The 22,818-nt window shown below is 35.4% G+C and overlaps 1 protein-coding gene across 1 annotated transcript in view; it reads right to left on the reverse strand.

Annotated features, from left to right (window-relative positions):
• The window catches only part of RIMS2 (regulating synaptic membrane exocytosis 2), a 318,322-nt gene that overhangs the window by 13,910 nt on the left and 281,594 nt on the right, over positions 1-22,818 (reverse strand). The window contains exons 27-29 of the mRNA XM_058175035.1: positions 18,747-18,988; positions 2,913-3,054; positions 749-861 (exon numbers count right to left, since the gene is read on the reverse strand). Of these exons, the coding sequence (XP_058031018.1) occupies positions 749-861; positions 2,913-3,054; positions 18,747-18,988 (497 nt within the window). The remainder of the gene's footprint in view (positions 1-748; positions 862-2,912; positions 3,055-18,746; positions 18,989-22,818) is intronic.

Below are 22,818 nucleotides of genomic sequence, written 5' to 3' on the forward strand. Positions count from 1 at the left end.
AGAGCATGTTAATAATAATATAAAAAATACTAATGCTCTGATGGTCAGTTCAAAAAAATCCTTTCTTAGTGAGCACCTAGAAGCCAAGAGAAACTTTATATGTGACAAATGTCAAGTTTATAGGCTTTACGGTTCTGGAGATTTTGTGATTACAGCGTGAGTGGTTTTTGCTTTTATATATATCTAGATTATAATTTTCTATAAAACCACCGTGATGTTTTCTAGAGATTAGATATTCACAGTTGCAAAAAAGCCATATGGAATAGTGTTAAAGCCCTGGATTGTGAGAGGGGAGATCGAGATTTTAGTCCTTAGACACAGAAGCTACCTTGGGTCAATCTCTCCTTGTCAGCGCTAATTAGCCATAAGGCATTTATTTATTTATTAAATTTGTTTGCTGCCCATCTCACTTCAGAGCAACTCTGAGTTGCTACGACATTAAATTACTTGAAAGAAAATCCCTGTTGCTTGTGTACTGATAGTTTTGCTGTAAGAATTAGATAAGCACAATGGAAAAACAAATAGGACTTGTGACCACACAGGTCAAAGGTTAAGAAAAACGACAACAGAATCTCATAATCACCATGAGGTGTGTGGGATTTTGTGTGTATATGTTTAATGAGTGTTTTCCTTCCTCTTCAAATCTATTTTAAATCAAAATTATTCCAACAAATCTAAAGTGCATATAGGTGGTTGACCAAGAGCAATACAGTTTGGGTGTGATTATTTAAATGTCAACATTTCTTACCCATTGCTGGAGTAGCCAGGGTCTGGCGTCCAACAAGCTGTGCAGGGCCAAGTCCATCCAGAAAATCACTGAATTGGCTATCTGCTGCCAACCGCACACCAGGAAAGATCAAACTAATAGAAAGCACATTTCTTTTTACTAAGATGGTTCTAACACAAAGATCCATTACAAGTTATATTATAAATGTGGTCAACTTTAGTTATATGCCATTCCATATCTATTGTACATTTACAAATGTTATTTTATGACACAAAAAAACAAATTTATTACTGAATATGCTGAACATTTTATTTGATCTTAAAAAATATTTTTGATCATATTACTTCTATTTTGGAATCTAACCTGGAATCAAAAGATTCTAAGTAGTTTATATGAAAAAACAAAGCATATCTCACATTCTTTATTGTATATTACAATGTTTTAAATGTGGCTTTTAATATGGCAATACGATTGACTGAGAGTTGCCTTATAGCACTTAGACTTAGACTTATATACCACTTGACAGTCCCCTCTAAGCGGTTTAGTCAGCATATTGCCCTCAACAATTTGGGTCCTCATTTTACCGACCTCGGAAGGATGGAAGGCTGAGTCAACCTTGAGCCTGGTGAGATTTGAACTGCCAAATTGCAGGCAGCCAGCAGTCAGCAGAATTAGCTGCAGTACTGCACTCTAACCACTATGCCACCGCAGCTCTATAATTTCTGAAAAGAACCAAACTGGGCAAAACACATTTCCTGCTAATATTTTCAGTCAAATAATGAATTTAAATGTTGCGAATTAAAGGTATGTCATGTAAGCAGTTCCTCTGTTCTCAAGAGTATTTCACCTTCAAGAGTTACTCTAAGCCTGTTTTAAATTATACGTGAAGAATGACATAGAGTGAAGACAAAAGAGTTTGCTTTTAGCTAAGCATATTTGTTAGAATATTGCAAAATGCCCTGCTTTGTCAGATGGAACATAGCTACTGTGATGTACTTCCTTATCTTCTAAATAATCTGGCATTTTTGGACTGGCTGAAAAGATATTTGAATCAACGTGAAATATTTCTTTTGCAGTGTCATTGACAAATGATTGCATGGCTTGTCTCTTCAAATGAACGTTGCTCAAGATAGCTAGCTTCATACATATATAACATGGTCTACTCTACTCTGTCAACCTAGCAGTCCCAAAGTACGTAAAAAATGCAAGTAGAAAAAATAGGGACCACCTTTGGTGGGAAGGTAACAGCATTCTGTGTGCCTTTGGCGTTGAGTCATGCCAGCCACATGACCAAGGAGACGTCTTTGGACAGCGCTGGCTCTTCGGCTTAGAAACGAAATGAGCACCTTCCCCTAGAGTCAGGAACGACTAGCACATATGTGCGAGGGGAACCCTTTACCGTTACCTTACTCTATATCAGTGTTTCTGAACCTTGGCAAGTTTAAGATTTTCCCCATAGTTGGGGAATTCTAAGAGTTGAAATCCTGGGAGACTGGAATTTCTGGACTGGAATCTGGGAGTGGCAGTCCACCCATCTTAAACTTCACAATGTTGAACACTGGTCTAAATACTGGTCTAAAGAGAGACAGCAAAACTCAAGATGGCAGTCATGGTGGTGCACCTGAAGCCCAGCCCGTTTTGTGCAGGTATGCGATACGCACATACAAAAGGCATGAGCTTGGATTATACTGCCACAACCAACATTTTGGCTTTGTGCTCCTTCTAGAGATGCCACCGTCCTTCCACAACAGCCTTGTCCTACTTGGTATAGTAAAATTCCCATCATTCCCTTCTATCTTGCCTATTGTTATACAGCAGTGGCCAGGCCTGCCAGAAAAAAATGTTGGGGAAAAAGGAAAGGCTAATTTTTGTATCCCATTAAAGGCATATGCTATGACTGTCCTTCTTTTACTTTGTTACATTTGTAAAGAAGGTGACAGCTTTATTTATGGGATACCCAGTCCAAACAACCAAACAAGCTATTTGTTGGATAGGAAGCTCCAATATCAAGAGAGAGAGGGAGAATCACATGTATTGCTTTTTAAAATGATAATTCTATATTCAATTAACCTCACTGGGATTTAGAACGATGTATGTTCCTGTGAAATGTTGTGATTTTAAATCTAATTTAAATCAATGACATTTGGTTTAGAGATATTTACTTACAATTACAGTCAGGACTTACTTTCCTTCTGAGCTATAACTGTTCATGCTGCCATCTGTAGACTCCCTGCTGGCCTGACGTGTCATCCAATTTCTCATCTCCACAGCCAACCCAGTTTCTGTGCTTCTCTGTACTGTACTCTTCAATTTTTTACCACCTGCTTCTAAAAAAAAGTAAAAACACTTAGTTGTATCAAGTATCCATATAACTAGAAATGCATTTAAATGGCCGATATAAACATAGAAATTCAGACTTGTGCAATAACACTAAAAATGCTTAGAAGACATTATTTTATTATTTTATTCACCTACATATGATCAAAGTTAAACATGCACAGTCAACCAGTTTTATTTACACTGAATGTATGAAAATAATTTTGCCTGGGTAATTAGGTTTTCCACCTAGTAATTAAATTGGAAAATAAGTCTATGGACAGCCATTGTAATAACCATTGCATTATAGTGTAAATTAGTTCAGGCATAAATAATAATTATATTTGAGTCAAGAAATATCCTTTTATCTTCCTTTTGTAGAAACTACAAAAAGAAAGTGAAACAAGATATGGTATATATGCTTTGCATTTCTTGCTTAAATTCTTCATTGATTCATTACATTTCATCTTTCATTCAGGAATTTAGGAGGAGATGTATATATAGCATTCTGTTCTATTTTCTTGAATAATCTCTAAATCTAGTTAAGTTAAATATCTAGAAGAATATTATTGTAACAACAATATTGTCTTTCTACAGCAGCATCCATGCACCCAGGCTCCCCATGTATCCGCTACTTCAGCGTCAGATATTGCTTAATCTAATGTTCTCAGGAATTTCCAGAAGCTAAAATCAAATAGCATATTGTACAAGAAAACATGTATTATAATTTTGATATTTGCAAAGTAAAATGGTATTTCCTTTCCTTTCTAAAGAAGGATAATGTTTTAATCATCGCTTCCTCTGAATTTAGCAGGTGTTCTACTGAATTTGACCACTAATATAACAGCAGCAATATTCTGCTAATCCAAATGCTTCTCATAAACAAAACACTCTAAATGCTGTTTAATATTTAAATGCTGAATATTATTATGAGGTTTAAATTGAGTGACAAAATAAACTCCAGTTTAATACTCAAACTCTAAGTTTATTTATTTATTGCATTTATCAATTACCCCAATCCTGAATTATTTTAACCGGTGTACTAAAAAAACCACATAGTAACAAAGTTGCATATATGTGTGTTAATAATGATTCAGCAATTAGAATTTAAATATTTTAATTGTGAAGAATGAAATGAGTGTTAAATCCTGAATAATGTACCCATCTAAGAGGAAGTGTAGCATGCATAGAATTTCTGTAAATGTATATCTTAATATGTTTTGAAGAATATCCAAACTGGTGCATCTGCTATTTTTATATCTTGCAGCATAAAGTACAATGCAGAACTATGACAATATTTAGTTAGGAAATAGTTCGCTATAAAAAGCTTGCTAAATTTCAGCATTTAAGATGTCAGAAAATGGCCTATCATATGGAGCAATGAGGACAAGGGACTGTGATTTTAAATATTTTTTACACTTGTGATTCAACACTCAAATTTTCAGTGTTACAACAGTTTCCCCTTTGCAGTTTTAAAAGCTACAAACCACAGGAATAAATTTAATATATTCTTCATTAAAGTACTTCTGTTGCTTTTCCTCAAAGTATATGGAAAGGTGATTAATCTCTATCCTGTAAAAATGCATTTAGGTAAATATGATTTTCTTACTCCTCGAAACATTTTTTCAGTTATGGGTTCATATTTTTGCATGCCAACTTTCTAGACCAATTTTCAAAAAGCAAGTTTGAGTAAATAACCAAATCCCTACTAATCTTGAGTATTTCCCCCCTATTTAATAAATATTTCTTTGCACACACGTTTAGTATATGCATATATGAAAGTAATTTTTTGTATATTTGCCAGAAACCTCACAGTGCAAGAAAGCACCCAGCCAGGATACACCAAAGTATTAATTACATATAAACTACACATTTAAATATAATTAATGTCTACTAATTAAAACCAATTGCCTCTAAAATAAGGTATTGTACTGTACTCATTTTCACCCACATAAACAGCTTAGAAGTAGAAAAGAACAACAAGCATATATATACATTTATATACAGATATAATTCCCTGCTTTCCAGCAGAAGCAGTGAAAGGAGAAGGAACAACAACAAAAATAACAGCAATAAACAAATAATAAGAACAGACTGAATATGGAATAAGGAAGACTATCCCCATTGGGCATGGAAGGAAATTAGAAAGGAAAAAAGGAAAAGGGATAACCAGTCAAGGAAGGGGAAAAATGAGAAATAATCCTTCTTTAGGTTTCACAAAAAGATTTGAATGCAAATTAGCCATGTTCCAAGTAACAAGTGATCTTCAGATGCACCTTCAAAAGCATCCAAACTTTGAACATCAAAAGCTATGGCTGTAGTTATTTGCCTACTACTTGCTTAATTTTGATCATGCCTTCTGTAGTTTGCAGCCAGATGTACCAATTCCCCCACCCTCCCATTTTATTTTGTAATGTTTAGAAACACTACTCTTCTAAACGTCAATTGTCATGTAAGAATTGAAGTTCTGCCTGGTATTCAGGGTTCAAAATAGGTTACTGGACTAGACATGCATCAAATGTCTTTCCTTCTAATCACAGAAAGGATAATCAGGTAGTTAGCAATTCAATGGTGCATACCACAGAATTCATAAATTTGCATAATAATGGGCAGGAAATCACATTAGCAACAAGTAAGTGAGAAATTCAGATGAGATACTTTATGGACTATTTTATTTTGGAAACAGGTTATATTTCAAAGATCGGATAAGCAACGATGAAACATCAAAGCTCTTTTATCAATGATAGAAGTGTTATGGATCTAAAAGAGAAGTTATCTATAAATGTCGGAAAAAGAGGATATGGTGAAAGAACAAAGTTGGATCATTACTATATATGGAGAAGCAGTAGAACAGAGCATTAGTTCCTTCCAAATGGTGTCTCAGTTCAGAATGAAAGACAGTTCACAAGAAAACAGTTATGTAAAGTTCATCCTGTATTAAGAAGCCAATTTGATTCGTACAAAATACGAATAGACAAAACTGAAACATCTATCAATATCTCACAGGTTTGCCCCCATGAATTATCCATGTAGCAGCATGTAATACCTCAGATAATAGGCATTGCAATAGTCTTATTTCACTAATGGTGTGTCTTCAGGTCTTGAATATGATATGGGAGGTATTTTTATTTATGTGGCAAGTTTCTTCTAGTGTTTGAAGAACTCAAAGTCAAACTCAAACTCAAAGCACACAGAGAAAACAAAAATAAATGAACATAGGTAGTCCTTGACTCGTGGCCATTTGTTTAAAGATGGTTCAAAATTACAGCAGCCACCAGAAAAAGTGACTTATGACTTTTATTCACATTTATAACTGTTGCGCCAATCTTACAGTTATGTGATCATGATTTAGGCTGTTGGCAACTGGCTTGCACTTACAATCAGCTGCAGTAACATGATTGCAATCTACAACTTTTTTTTTTTTTTTGCAAATGTCAAAAAACACCAACTGGGGAAACAGTCATTCGCTTAATGACTGTGTAATTTTTGTTAACAGCTACATTGATTTATTTAACAATTGCTGTAAAATTTGTCATTTTACTAATTTGACTTATGGTTTCAACATCTTAAGACGGAAATCCCGGTTGAAACTTGTGGTCATAACCTGTATTGCAAAGGACTGATAGTATGAAAAAAAGACAGCTGACCTCCCATGAAATGGCTGTGAGACTCAGCCCTTTAATGAAACTAATTTAATATGTTAAATTAAATTTTAATTTCTAAGGGCTCAATATAGAGCTCTAAAACAGAATTCCAATTTGAAATTACATAAACCACATAACCGAAGATTCAACCTGAGAGACTATAATTTAGCACGAATTAAAATATTGTTGCCTTGTATTCAATATACAGAATTACATATCATTATGAGTACTTAATAGGAAATACTATATTTTGGAATAAACATACATGTTTGTCTATGATCAGATACATCAAACATTGCAAAATAAAAACGGTGAATAGAGAACCAAAAGTCGAATAGATGATAAGCAATTTTAAATAGATTCTTTCACTGAGATTGTAAATCCTCGATTTAAATTGATTGTATCTTAATTCTACTACCAAATATGCATGGTCCTTTGAACTAGAAACCCTTCCATGAGTGAGCATATGCAGCAATAATCATATCTTTAGCTGATCATGGACTACTTTGGTTTTTATCAAAATGGCTGCCATTTACATAGTCAGTTCAAAAGCATATTTACAAAAATAATAATAATAATAATCCCGAAACGGGCAAGGATGATCCCTATCCCCACCTCCATCACCAGTTTGTTTGCAGGACGACAAAATACATTTATAAAGATGAATTGCTTTATGGCATGCATCTTTTCTTTAAAAACTGGAATCTAATATAAAAAATAAAGCCAATGGAGGGGCAAGATATGGCAGAATCAAGAAAGATTTTAGTTTTTATTTTTATTTGTCGAGTACATTTTCGATAATATATATAAGCATGAATTGAATACATAAAGTGAATATAATTAAAAGGAACATTAGGACAGGGATTCCAATTTACCTATTTCTGAACACTTAAAGTTTGTATTCTGAATATTTTATAGCTCATTTGAAGGTATGTATGTATTGGCTGCAAAAATAAGGTAAACCTCTTGAAGTACTAATCTTTATCACATAATGCACTGACATGCCGCAATAGCTATGCTTAGTGAATGGTCACCTGCATATATGCATAAAATCCAGAAGTAAGCAACCTTTTGATGACTGGGGGCTTCATTTAATGTATTTTTAAAAGTTGAGCAGATATAGCACATAAGGAGAGAATCTGGGGCAATGATTGCATTCTTTCTTTGGAAAAGCAATATGTGGGGGGGGAGTTAATTTTTAAAAACTGCATTAAGTAACCTTAGAGATATAAGCAGCAGTTTTTCTTAAAAATTTTAAAATGGTGAAATTATGTCACCAATTTTCCAGAATTCTGGTTAAAAGTATTTCCAAGGAGCATAGAAGAGGATTCAGAGTTTCATGCAGCCTTGAGGAATCTTTATTTCATGAATCTACATTTATTACTACATATCAGGGGTGAAATCCAACAGGCTCTGGAGAACCAGTAGCGGACATTTTGAGCAGTTTGGAGAACCAGCAAATATCACTTCTGGCTGGCCCCAGAGTAAGGTGGGAATGGAGATTTTGCAATATCCTTCCCCCAGGAGTGGGGAGGGAATGAGGATTTTGCAGTATCCCCTGCCACGCTCACAGAACCGGTAGTAAAAAAATTTGGATTTCACCACTGCTACATATATTAAGATCTATTCAGTGCCAGCCATTATATATGACTGGGAGATAATTAGTCCTGAAAAAGAAGTATTAATGTTTGCAACTTTAAACAAAATAATATGCAATTAAATTATTTCCTAATATTTGTTAGGAATGCAGTATTATTTGAAATAAATTGTGATCGGAGTGTCAACTCTATATAATAAACTGAAATTGAACATATCTGACCCAATTAAAAGCCTATTTTTACCCAGGCACCTAAGAAATGTCAGTAAGCTCTTTTCTGCCTTCTAAATTTAGCTTTGATTTGTCACAGTTGAAATTATGTGTTTAAAAGTCTTATGATTTTAGAAATCTCATAGCATATTTAAAAACCACAACTTCTCTGCTATGATGTACATATAATATACATATATACTTATGTGACTGATTAAGCTTTTAGACAGAATAGCACTTTTTAGTCTATAATGCAACTGCTATATTTTTATAGTGGAAGCAAAGCTGATTAGAAAATTATACTAGCTGGGGAAAAATGCTACTTTTAAAAGTTAGAAGCATTTTGCAGTTGTATGACATTAGCTGAGAAGACAGCAAGTGAATTAAGGAATTAGGAAATATTTCCACACCTCTGATTGTGATGCAAACATCTATGAAGAACAGTGAGGAAAAAATATACATATTGAAAAGATATCACAGCTGAAAGTAATAATATCTTAAATATTGTGCATGCAGTATAAAAAGTCACAAACAAAACTTGCTGGTGAAAAGGGTCAGTTTCGGAAAATAAAATCCATATTCCTTTTATATGAGCATGGGGAGCAATATTTTTGTACACAACAAAGATGATATTTCTGTTGAAAGAATCAGGCTATGTGCTCCTTCTTACCTGCGGGACAGCTGTGCCATATTCTATAATGTTTCCGAGTGAGGTAGATAGTTTTTCTCTATGACCATGTCAATTGTGAACCCCTATACAGTATATCTTTAATTCCCATCCAATTAAAATTGCAAAGGATGTTTGATGTTGTGACTAATACAATATTGAAGAACAGAAGGTTATACTAACTCTGGAATGTAAAGGAAAAGATAAATTCATGGACACATCAGTAGGACTGCCCTTGATCTTTTGTGTCTACATAATGCTAAAACCCAGAGAGAGAGAGAGACAGAGACAGAGAAGCAGATTTTAAACTATAAAATACAAACTAGAGAGACCATTTTAATGCTAGGCTATAATTATCACATAACACATATCCTCATATATAATCATCATCATCATATGAATTGCAAACTTATGTCTGCAAAATAAGCATTCACAGGGAAACTATCCCAGGAGAATCTAGTTTTAGTTTAAAGATAAAAAATGAAAAAATATTCCTTTACGTCTAAAATTACTTTTCAATTTACAATGTTAAATTTACAAATTGATGTAATCAAAGCAATCATCACATCTCTGTTTTCTATGTCAGAATGAGGGAGAATTAAAATGCACCTTTTATACATTATACTAACAGCTACAGGTGAAGAAATATTTGTTTTATTTGCTTTTACAGTTCACTGATATAATACATATTGTTGGTGGCTCAGCAGACTAAATCTGTCTGTTATTAACACAGCTGCTTGCAATTACTGCAAGTTCAAGTCCCACCAGGCCCAAGGTTGACTCAGCCTTCCATCCTTTATAAGGTAGGTAAAATGAGGACCCAGATTGTTGGGGGCAATAAAGTTGACTTTGTATATAATATACAAATGGATGAAGACTATTGCTTAACACAGTGTAAGCCGCCCTGAGTCTTCGGAGAAGGGCGGGATATAAATTCAAATTAAAAAAAATACAGTCTTGACCAATAACCCCCTACACATATAAATATAATTCCTTTTTTTATAACAGCCAATTCCATCTACAATAGCTATGTCACATGCCACAGGAATAAACACAGAAAGAAGTTTTTAGATGATTATGTATTGCGAGTGGCTTTTCAAGTTTTCAAACTTGTCTGTACACTTCAATGAAAACTAAATTATTACATAAATATAGTACCAGAACCAATTTCTACATTGCATTTTATGTGGGACTGTATTCAAAGACTATTCAAAACCTTCAGCTGACAAAAAATACAGAAGACGACTTGCTGGCTGATGAATCCTTTGTTAGTCACATATAACACCAGAGTTATGGACTCTACAATGGTTACCAATAGGCTCCTGGATACGCCACAAAGTGCTGACTTTGAGCTAGAAAGCCCCATCTCACTTTGCATTCCCATACCTGTAAAGCTACTTATTCCAAGTAGAATGTTTATTGTTTATGTGCCACTCATCTCAACATCCAAAGCAAATTCACCAATCCTGTTTGTATATTCTGAGGAATAGGGTTATCTTGCCTATGACATGCAAGGCAGAGGTAGAACTACTCCTTTTCAATAGTAGTGCCATCCCTCTGGAATTACCTCTCCAGAAATCTGTAAGGCACTCTTTTTGTTAATATTTAAGGAGGCTGTGAAATGCTTTGGGATACTCATTCTCTCACAACCCTCAGAAGGAGATGCTGACAAACAGTGGCCCATCCCCGGTATTGATAAGTCAAGGAACTCAGTCAGTATAAGGCAGTTTCCTATGTTCCTAGTGTATGGTTATGCAAATGATATAAGTAAAATGCAGCGATTCATTTCAGCTATAAACTCAAACAAGTAGCTCATAGGAATTTAGTCTTCCATCTCTTTGATCACTTCACTTTTGCAACCCTTCAGTCCCTGCATGATTTCAACAACCACTACATAGGATGTCACCTTCATCAATTGAAAAAAAAAGGTGTATATGCTAGTCTCGGTATAAGATGTAGGAGAGAACATGACTGTATACTCTTGTCAATGAATGTTAAGTGCATCTATGCCAAGGGTGTATTAATGCTTACCAAAATATTTAAGAGTTGCGCTACTAGCCTACAATTGAAATCAGAAGAGATGACAATTTCTTAAATTAAAATCAATGTAGTTCTGTATTATAGTTTTAATTAAGGGTATTAATTATCATTTTTAAGCTGCTATTTTCACAACATTCTACATAGTAACATATTCATTTAGTGGTGAAAGCAGTATGAATGAAAGTATTACCACCGTCACCAGCCACCCTCCACATTAGCATGCCATCTTGCAGAAAAGAAACATATCCAAGGGTTTTCACAAATAATGGCCCCTCATAGTGCCCCACTCATGATAGCGGCAATGTTCTCATCCACCAGGTGATCATGCCATCCAACCTTGTGAGATTTGCAGAACGAGCCACAGTCCACCCAGGCTGATAGGTGGTTGGGAGCCTGTCTTCCTGCCTGCTTTGCTGAAACATTGAACAGTATCTTTGGGGCAGTAACTCCAGTATCTAAGCTGCTGCACTTCACCTTCTTCAGGGAGTTCTTGCAGGGAAGTAAAGGATGGCCATTTCGATAGAGAAGCAGAGGTTGCTCTAGATCTGTGCCCAATACACATTGTACCTTTGTATGACATAACCCTTACTCAAACACGTCTTTGTGTTGCAAAGCTGATGATTTGCATCATCAGATGCATCATCTGGTAGTAACTCAGTTTATTAACCATAACGATAACAACAGTGTTCACAGAAGGGATGTCTTTCTTATTATTTAGGAGCAAAAATAATCAAAGACTGTTTACATTTGAAGCAAGAATCTGGATTCTTTGGCCCCAGCCAGTACAGGTAGTCCTCAAAATTACAACCACAACTGAGCTCAAAATTTCCATTGCTAAGCAAAACAGTTATTAAATGAGTTGTATCCCATTTTTTGCCACAGCTGTTAAGTGAATCACCGCAGCTGTTAAGTGAATCATGTGGGTATTGAGTGAATCTGACTTCTCCCATTAACTTTGCATGTTGGAAACCAGATGGGAAGCTTACAAATGGTAATCACATAACATGACCCCAAATTTAAATACATGCCAGTTGCCAAGTGCCCAAATTTTGATCACATGGTCATGAGAATGTTGTAATGGTCGTAAGTGTGAAAACTGGTCATAAGTCATTTTTTTAGTACCATTGTAACTCCGAACAGTCAATATACAAATGGTTGTAAGTCAAGGACTACCTGTATAATAAATAAATATTTTTGAAGTCAGTCATTGTAAGAAAAATCCTAAAGCAAAAGGCAATCCCCGTATAATTTGTTTTGTGCTTCTGGAGAAAAGCTTGATAAATAAATCTATGAATTATGCAAAAGATTTTATTTAACCTCTGGAGACTCTTCAGTGACTTTCAGGAAGCTTTGTAAAGAGCTGAGTTTTATTGTTACTGTGGAAATACACAACTATAGTTGCAGGAACTTTACGAAGTATGATCCACATACTTCCATGTGGATCATAATTCATAAAGTTCCTGCAGCTATATTTTATAAATAAAAATAATAAGAACTAGCATTTAACATCAGCAGGACTTTGTCATCTTGCATCTCTTGTATCTGTCCCTGCCAATAACAGCAGCAGAAAGAGAAGTACAAAAACCAACATTATATTTGAATAATTTTTATATGAGTTATTTTTCATTAGCTCATCATTTGAAAATATAGACATCTATTTATGCCATCACAACTCTGAAAACAAATCAAAGTTGAAGCTGCGATGACCATTCTCTTTCCCAAATGAAAACCAGGTTTGCCAGGAACCACTTTGGGTTTAACATGCCTAGTATTAAAAGACTTCTCAGAAGCTTCTTCAGTCCAAAAATGTTTGTCTGAACTCTTCATCATAATGTTCTAACTTCTTTTGGAAACAATAACAATGCACTATCTGTTTGTTTATGTCATTTCTATACTGACACAATCCAAGGAATTCTTGGCAGCTTCCACAACATGGAAACATTAATACATCCATGTTAAATTTTAAAATACAGTAAATGTTTTTATAACAAAATAAGCCACAAAGTTCAAGTAAACCAAGATAAGAGTAACATTAAAAAATAACAATAATGTAATTCTACAAATAAAACATGGCTAAAGCACCTGTTAGTTAGAATGATCTCTGGAATAATTTGTTTTTCAGCATCCTTCTTCAGCAGCCTCAAGAAGGAAAATGGTTTGATCTCCACCAGGAAATTGTTCCCAAGGATTGGTACTACTATTGAAAAGTAGAACCTCTTGCCTTCATTTCCAAGAATTGGGAACGAGGGATAGTTTCCACCTGTTGGAATACCTTAGTACTCTACAGGTACCCCAGATGCCAAGCCATAAGCAAGTTTATAGAATAAGCACTTTAACTGTACCTAGAAGCCACCTGGTAGCCCACGAAAGTCCTGTAGCATAGATGTAACATGCTTGCAGCATCCAGAATTGTATCCAGGACTAATTGTAATTTCTGAGTAGTCTTTAAAGTATTTGTGTCCAATATTATTTTGTACACCGCCCAAAGCCCCTGTCTGAGAGAGATGGGCATTTTAGAAATATGGACTATAGATAAATAAATATAAATAATATAAATTTGTGGGCCACATTGCAATAAGTGGTGGCAATGTGGCTGTTATTGTAATCAGGTAAAGTTGCATAAATGGGAAATTTCAATTGTCTCTGTAACCACTGCTTTCACTTGCTGCTCAAAAAGCTATGAATCCAGTAAGTCCCCAGACCACAAATATATTCCTTCAGAAGTAGAAATTGCCTGTCCAGAGATAACATTAGTATTAACGGAGAACTGCAATGTATAAACAGTAACAGTAACTGTACAGCTTGTGTTCAATTTAAATCTATAGTCTTCCATCCAGAGGTCTACAGCTTCCCCCCAGGATAAGATGTCAAGGACATCACTTCTTAAATGTTTATTTGGATAAGAGCAGAACAGTGATGATATCATGTCCCAAATAGTCAGATGACCTTTCCCAGTGGCTTCATATGGATGTTAAAAAGAAGGACAGAAGGACTTGAAGCATTGCACAAGACAGGGACCACTGAGGCAATCTCTTCTCCCTCACTATTCCTGACTAAAACTATCTACTTCAGTTTTGTTTCTTGTTCTCTCTCTTGTTTGTTCTGTCTGCATTTCTATTGCTGAAGTTATCTTTAAATTAGTACGAGTTAGTCCATTTCTCCTATCAGTCTTCCAAATCATCTTGCTCTGAATCTTCACGTTTCTGGGTAGTAATTTGCAAGTTGATCCCCCCCCCCCGCTACTGTTGATCTTGTTCCACCTCCTCTAATTTATGCCGTAAGGAATGCTTGATGAAGTTACCAAGTTATTATTATAGAAAGGAAATGTTTTTCAACTTATATCCAAAGGGCCCCATTAAATGTTTCATGAGAGAACAGTATGGCATCCTTGAATAAAACTTTGACAAATATTTTACAGTAAAATCAAAAATTTCTTTTGGTGTGATTTCTTACTACAGAAAGCTTAAAAGGTACAGCAAGGTGCCTTTCCTTTACAAGCCCTCAGCCTCTCATTGTGTACAAGGAGGAAAAATATGGATGCTTTATTTCTTTTTCCGTAAGGAAGTATTGCATTTTAAGGGTTGATGGCATAAGCTTTGTAGATGCTTAAGAAATCTATCTCATCCCTTAAAACATCAGAAATACCCTCCAAAATGGCCATGAACACTTTTGGAACAAGAAGTATAAATACATAATTGTTATCCTGAAATATTCTAATTTATTATTTAGAACATATGGACAGTATATTTAAACATCTATCTTATATAATTCTCAATTTAGTAGGATCCCCAACCAAAAAAACCCAGGAAGATGAGGAAGAAAGTATCATTTGCCTACCTAACTATATTCCTAGCAAATCTAAGATGATCCTCCCCCACCCCATTTTAAAGATAAATTTTGGGGGGGATTTGTCTCAGGCAATTACAGTAATATGATATTTAATAAACTGTTATAATAAATTCAGGTTCACATATAAGAATGGGATAACAGAAATCTAAAGCAAACTAAGTCATTTCTTTAAGAGACAAAGAAAATAAATTTCTGCATTATGACATTTAAATATAATGATTCTGAAATCTTTTGATAAATCTATCCTATCATTCTAAGACTCTTAAACAAAAATTCTAAATAAGAATTGCAAAGGAGAGCCACCATTCCCATTAAAAGACCACAAAACTTTTAGCAGAGGTGGTAATAATTATTCCTACCATTTCATCTGGTATAAAGAAAATAGAATATAGTATAACTCATTAAATTTAAATGACTGGTTCCTCTATTATATCCCTATGTCTGTGGAAAACCAATTCCATGATATAAATGTACAAATCACACAAGTGCTTAATAAAACTAATTTGCTGTTAAAAACTAATAAAAACAAAAGGATTTTTTTCAATATTTTTTTTGCTAAGGATGACAGAGCAAATCATTCACTTCATATTCTGATACAGGCTTGTAAATAATACAAGTTATGAATCAATATTTGATATGAATTGCAATGCTTCTATTTGTTCAGTACTAGCACTTCTCAGACATTGTAATATAATTCTCTAAAATTGCATAGCAATGTATATAGAATGTTTATATTAAGAATCCTTGGGACAAAATACATTAATTACAGTAGTAGAAAGGAAGAATTAGAAAAGGGAAAGTCTAGGAGATACATGCATAAAATCATATACAAAGTTTCAGAAAGATGCAGAAAAGGATAGAAGGAACAAATAACTAGAGAAAATGAAACATTCTGAAAATCTGACAAGTACATATATTTTGTGCTTTATCTATATAATGTGATTATTATCCCCCGATACTCTGGTGAATGTAGCAGATAAGGAAGACCTTTGCCTATGTCTCTTCCAAATATTATCCTGTTTTCCAGGGCTTAAAAATGCTTCAGCTCTCTTTGCCTGCATATTTCTGTGAGGTCACCGTCCTTATTTTCTGCACTTATCTTCTGAAGTGCAGTACTTATTATTCCACTCCTCAACAATGCCAGTCAAATGAGATGATTTCTACAAATATTTTGTTTTAAAGATAAACACCTGCAGGAGGGCAAAAATATTCATATATACAAGAATGCCCATTCATCAGTTTTCATCTGAACTTTGCTTGATCAATTGATCTTATGAATTCATACAGAAAAGTTGATGTAATTAGACTAATGTTGGCAGCAGCAAAATATTGCATAGTTAATACTTCAAAATTAAAACCCCTGTTAATGTCAAGCATAGAGGTAATCAAAATTCTAACAAGTCACAAGCAGGACAGAGAAAGGATTGGGAACCATTTGTTCTGCAGCTTGCTAAATATAATATTTTCATCTATATTAAAAAGGTTATTATTTTATAGGCATAAATTATAACTACAGGTAGTCCTTGAGTTCTGAACATTCATTCAGCGACTATTAGAAGTTATGGCAGCACCAAACAAATAAGACTTTTGATATTTGCCCAAAGTTACAGAGCGTGCAAAAGCCCTGTGGTAGCGTGATCAAAATTCAGGTGCTTGACAGTTCACCAAAACTTACCACTTCAGGGGCTCTTCAGCTCCCCCCACGTGCCTATCTCCACCTGATCTCTGCCCTTTTGGTTGAGCAGCATCCTTGCCAGGCCTGACTTCACAAGGGCTGAAGTAAAGGTGTGGGGACTTCCATCAGTCACAGCTGGTCACCACTTGTTGCAGGTTTCTGATTTAGTCCAGCATCACTTGATCATCATCTTGAGTGCCACCTCAAGACCATGCAATGCATAGCCCCAACCATCCTGTGCTCTACTCTTCCTGCCAACCAGGCAGCCTGCCGCTGATGGTCCACTTGTCCTGCCATCCTGAAGGTTTCCGGTCCTGGCTCTTCTTGCCTTGTTGGCCTTGCTGCCTCCTACTGACCTTCACCATCTATCTCCTGCTGCTGAAGAGGTGCAACCAGGCTGGCCCTATGTGAGACCACTGCTGGCTGTGCCAGGCCTTCTTCCCAAGACCACACACTGTTCTTCAAATTGCACAGAACATTGTCACAATGCTTTAGGATGCCTCAGAAATTTTCCAAGCACAGAGCCAGCAGGGTGGCAGGGCCAGTGAATATTGGGCAGGGGAGATAGGGGAGTTGAAGAGAAGGCATCCCCTAATCTAGCTGAGGCCCAGAGCCAGGAGGGACAAAACTGAGAGCGGCCTGGATCAGGGTGTATCCTCACCTAAAAACAGGTGGGATTCAATTAGCTATGGCAATGGTGAGTGATGAGACTGCCATTGCTAAGTGATGCATTCATGTGACCACATAACATTTCAGACCCAATTATCATCGTAACTCAAGGACTACCTGTATGCTTATAGATGCTTTATATAAACGAACAGATACAGTAGGAATACACATCTTCAAATACAGTTAGATTGAAATTGCAAGAACATTATACTGAAGTCATTAAGTACATCTTTTGCTGTACAAATATTTAGTATTTATAGATATAACAATATATATTTTGGGGAATTAACAATTCGGTTGAACTGACAATTACTTGCTTTTTATGTTTAGTGCTAGCACTAGTAAGCGGAAATAGTTATTCTCCAAGCAACTTTGCATTGTCCTTAGTACGATCTGTCTCAAACCACTCTCCTCTAATCCATACAACCACTATGTTATATAACGTTATTGTATAATAGAAATTAGGACACAAGTCAACCACTTCCTTTGAATGTATGATAAATAATAACTGAAAGCCAGACTTAGTTGTGCTTATTGTAGATGAAATACTGATTGACTGAAAGTCTGAAACCATTAAGAGGGATACATTTTGAGTTATTCATTCACAGGGGCTGAGCTATGCAAAGGATGCAACAGAGAGATTAAGGCACCATAACTGCATCCTGACACTTCAAAGATAAGTATTGCTATTTAAAATTCTATTTCAGTTTGTTACATAACTTTTGCACATCAAGTAGGAAAAAATCACGCTTAATCAAGCAACAGTGTCCTACAGATAATTTTTTCCATTAAAATGTTTTGTATAGTTACTTTGATTATCTAATTCATAGACCATTTTGAAACATTGATTTATACATTATATTATTTGCTTTGGCATTGTATTTGAAAATTAAATATTAATGTTAAAAAACATCAGTTTTTTAAAAAAAAATAAACTAACATCTTCAATATTCAGCAGAAGTTAAATATTAATCTAAATAGCAGTTAACAATAAACTGGATGAAAAGGGATTATTTATAAATGTATGTTTTGGTTTTTGTTTGTAAACAACTTTGTTTTCATGTATAAACATTTTTGTTTCGAAATATGCTGCAAACACCCTTACAAAGCATTCATTATAGCAATATATTCCATCTAATGGTGATGAATAGAGAACATTTCTCCCTTTTCTAAATTTAGACCTTCAGATTTGCATTTAGCCCCAATACTGTGGTAGTGCTAAAGAAATGCTGAACAATCATTTTCATAAATCATAAATATTCTGAACTACATTAAATTTCACCTAAAAATATAGATTATAAGCTTAAGGTTCACGCACAAAAAAAGAATGGAAACTGGAATTTTAATCCTACCAGTTTGGCTGAGTTGTGAGGTGCTCCTGCTCTTCCGTGAAAGTCCCACGATAGCTACCATTTTTGCACCAATACTGGATCGCCGTTTTTTGCCACCTGCACCCACAGTGCCCACCGCTGTGTCAGATTGGCTGCCATCATTCTTCTCTAGTGTATACATCTCCCCACTGATGCTGGTACTTTTAGTTATGTTCTGTCCTGAAGCGCCAATCTGTCTGCTTTGCATTTTAGATGTGAAAACACTGTCAGCCAGGAGACGGATAGACAACGCCATAAAAGAAATAAAAGAAAAAGAAGTCAGTAAAGGAAGGTTTCAGATTGAAGGTTTGGGATGAGTTTTGGGAGAAGCAATTAATTCACACAGATATTGGTTCGTCACCGAAGGTGAAAAGATTCAGATTTCCTTGCAGTGACTGTACAATAAGTTTGTAGTTATTGTTTCGTCTCATCACAAAATTTATTTTTTATTTTTTTTATTTGCATTTATATCCCGCCCTTCTCCGAAGACTCAGGGCGGCTTACACTATGTTAAGCAACAGTCTTCATCCATTTGTATATTATATACAAAGTCATCTTATTGCCCCCAACAATCTGGGTCCTCATTTTACCTACCTTATAAAGGATGGAAGGCTGAGTCAACCTTGGGCCTGGTGGGACTTGAACTTGCAGTAATTGCAAGCAGCTGTGTTAATAACAGACTGTCTTAGTCTGTTGAGCCATCAGAGGCCCTTTTATGTGTGCTTTTATTGTTCATTATTCTTATATATGAATATCAGTTATCCACTGATGGCATGCAGGTAGTCTTCGACTTATGACCATTCATTCAGTGACAGTTCAAAGTTACAACGGTGCTGAATAAAGGAATGTTGTGAAGTTCTGGCTGTTGCAGTGTGCCTAAAGTCATGTGATCAAAGTTTGGGCACGTGCCAGCCCTTCTGCTCTTGCTGCGCTGCAACTCCCCTATCTACCTATCTGTTGTTGTGGCCCACCAGCGTCCAGCAAAGCTGGCAGCAGATTCGGACAGTGAGGAGGTTGGGGAGGAATGTGGGCCAGTCCTAGAGTCTGGGGAAGGCTTGGACGATGGCTCTGAGTCAGAGGCAGAGAGGGGGCCAAGGCCATTTGATAGTTTTTTGCTGCCTCCAGAGTCTCCGGAGTCTGATATCAGCGAGGCAGAAGAACAGCATGAGCCTGTTCCCAGTGTGCGCATGCGCAGAGCTGCCAGGAAACAGGAACATTTAAGAAAACAGGGTCGACTTCGGAGTAAGACTTGGAGATGATTGGCCTCTCCCATAAGACATAAAAGAAAAGCAAATGGGACATGAGCTTTTGCAGGAAGTAATTAGTTCATCTAGTCGGTAAAAGCTGTGGAAAAGTTCCGTTTGACTCTGTGCTAAGTTTGGCCTTGCCCTGCATGTGGCAATTAGTTCTCTGGCAGCATTCCAAGGGAGATAAGGTGAGGGTTTGTAAATGCTCCCCTGCAAGACTGTTTGATAAGCCTTTCGACAGAAATGACAATAATTCATAGCCATCTGAATTAAAGAGGTTTGCCGGGACTAAGTTTGTGCTGTGTACTGTCTAAGGAAGCCTAGGTCAGAACCTCTGTTCCCATCAGTGCCCTTTTGTCCACCTGCCACCCAGTTGTGGGTCTGCTGACTTCCCTGCAAGAGCAGCCAAAAGGGAAGAAGAGGGAAGACGAAGGTGGGTGGATTTACTGAGGCTTGGAGCTAGGAGAGCCCAGCCTACCTGTATGCATATTTGTCCAATCAGTCATTACACAAGATTCTTGTTCAATGCTAAGGAAACATGCTAAGGAAACCATTTGTTGTGCAAGACAAATAAAATAAATACATTATCCATGAAATAATGTTTATTATTTAACATTATATGTGTATTCAATCATATAATGTGCATCCTAATCTATAGTCTAAATTGCTGCAGTTTACAAATAGTTTTCATGCCTCACAGAAAGTAAGTTTATTCTTCTAAATAGCTGAATAACTACATATTATTTTTATTGCATTTATTTTGACACTTCTCAAGAAACAATCTCTGATAAAATATTTCATTATTTTGCTCAAATATCTCTAGTCCAGGCCTTTGGAGATGAAGATTAAATGAAGGATTGACAAAAATTCAATTTGGGGTGTGTGTGTGTGTGTGTGTGTGTGTGTGTGTGTGTGTATATAATTAAACATAGTTAATTAAATTATTAATTAAATTATTAATAATTTAAATTTAAATTAATTAAATAATTAATAATTAATAAATTAATAATAATTAAGCTTAGAAAACTTGGAACTCAGTCGCCTTCGACAAGACCTAAGTTTAACTCACAGAATCATCTATTGTAATGTCCTTTCTGTTAAAGACTACTTCCGCTTTAATTGCAATAATACTAGAGCAACCAATAGATTTAAACTTAATGTCAACCATTTTAATCTAGATTGCAGAAAATATGACTTCTGTAACAGAATCATCAGTGCTTGGAATACTTTACCTGACTCTGTGGTCTCTTCCCATAATCCTAAAAGCTTTAACCAAAAACTTTCTATTATTGACCTCACCCCATTCCTAAGAGGACCATAAGGGGAGTGCATAAGCGCACAAACGTGCCTACCGTTCCTGTCCTATTGTTTTTCTTTTCTTCTTCCTATATATATTTATATATATGCTTATACCTCCTTATATTTACTCATATATGTGTTTATATACTATATAATCTTTTTGTATGATACCTACATATATTGTTGTGACAAAATAAATAAATAAATAAATAAATAAATATACTTTTTTTGTCTTTTACAAATATGGTAATTTCTATTAGCAAGTCATTTTGTATTATTGTTTACAAGAGTGCTTGTCAATTGACAAGGATATTGTTCATTTTTCAGTATATTCTATTATAGACTGAGAGCAAGTTTGGTGCAAGGGTAGAAGATTATGACTGTGAGCTCTAGCCCCATTTTAGGCACAAAGCCAACTGGGTGACCTCCGGCCTGTCACACTCTCTCAGCCCTAGAAAGTACACAATCACAAGCCATTTCTGAAAAACCTCACCAAAGAAACTGCAGGGATTTCTCTAGGAAGCTTCCAAGAATTAGATATGATTGAACGGAAGAGGAAATTTTTATTTTTCTGCAACATTTTATTATATAATTTTTCTGCAACGTTTTGTTATATAATGTCACCATTACATGTATGCTTTTGAAACAGAGACAATGAGATCTTAACTCTTGCCATTTGTTTCCTGTCAAGGAAATTTTCTTTTAAAAAAATCATTTAAAAAAAGTATGGTTGCACTGTGCTTGGAGAGAAAAATAGTTCACTCATATATTTCACATATGCATATCTGTGAAAACACTTCCAATAAAGTTTACATTATAAGCTTTCCGGCAACCAGCAGTAGTTTCGTATCAAATGCTTTCCCAAAGAAGAGGCAGTATTATGTCAGGATCAACTGAAGATAGATGTGCATCCAATTTTATTTTCATGCCTGTTGTCTATGCTAGTCTCATCTATGGATATTAGACTTTAATCTCAATTTCCAAAACTATGTAGGATGAAACAAAATTATCCTTGAAACTCCAGTTCTCCTAAAAGTTGTGAACAAAATCCGATAAATATAAACGTAAAACATAGGAAGACAAGAGTATACACAATGTTTTACACTTAAAAAAAAATTGCTCTGGAACTACAGTGAATGAAAATCATGCAAAACAGAATATGTGTAACAATCTTGCAGGGTTGGGTTTTTTTTCTTGCACTGATAGTGATTTTTTTCTAGATTGAAAATTTTCTGTTCCTGTCTTTTCCTGCCTTGTGGATTCTTATGGCTTTTGTCTCTCGAGAAATATTTGGTCATGTCTATATGCCTTCAAAATTTCCTTCATACCATCACTCATTTCTTCTCTCCCTTATGCTGTCCAATTATCTTCTGCTTTTAAATTCCCAATCCCAGCATTATGAATTCCTTTCCAGTTATTTTTACAGCCAATTCTCATGTCGCAGAGATTTTGTTCTGAATAAAAATGATAAAGTCAAGCCCAGCAACTTTTCTATTACTGGAGAGGGA

The sequence above is a fragment of the Ahaetulla prasina genome, chromosome 3 (assembly GCF_028640845.1).
Source record: "Ahaetulla prasina isolate Xishuangbanna chromosome 3, ASM2864084v1, whole genome shotgun sequence".
Classification (NCBI taxonomy): Eukaryota; Metazoa; Chordata; class Lepidosauria; order Squamata; family Colubridae; genus Ahaetulla; species Ahaetulla prasina.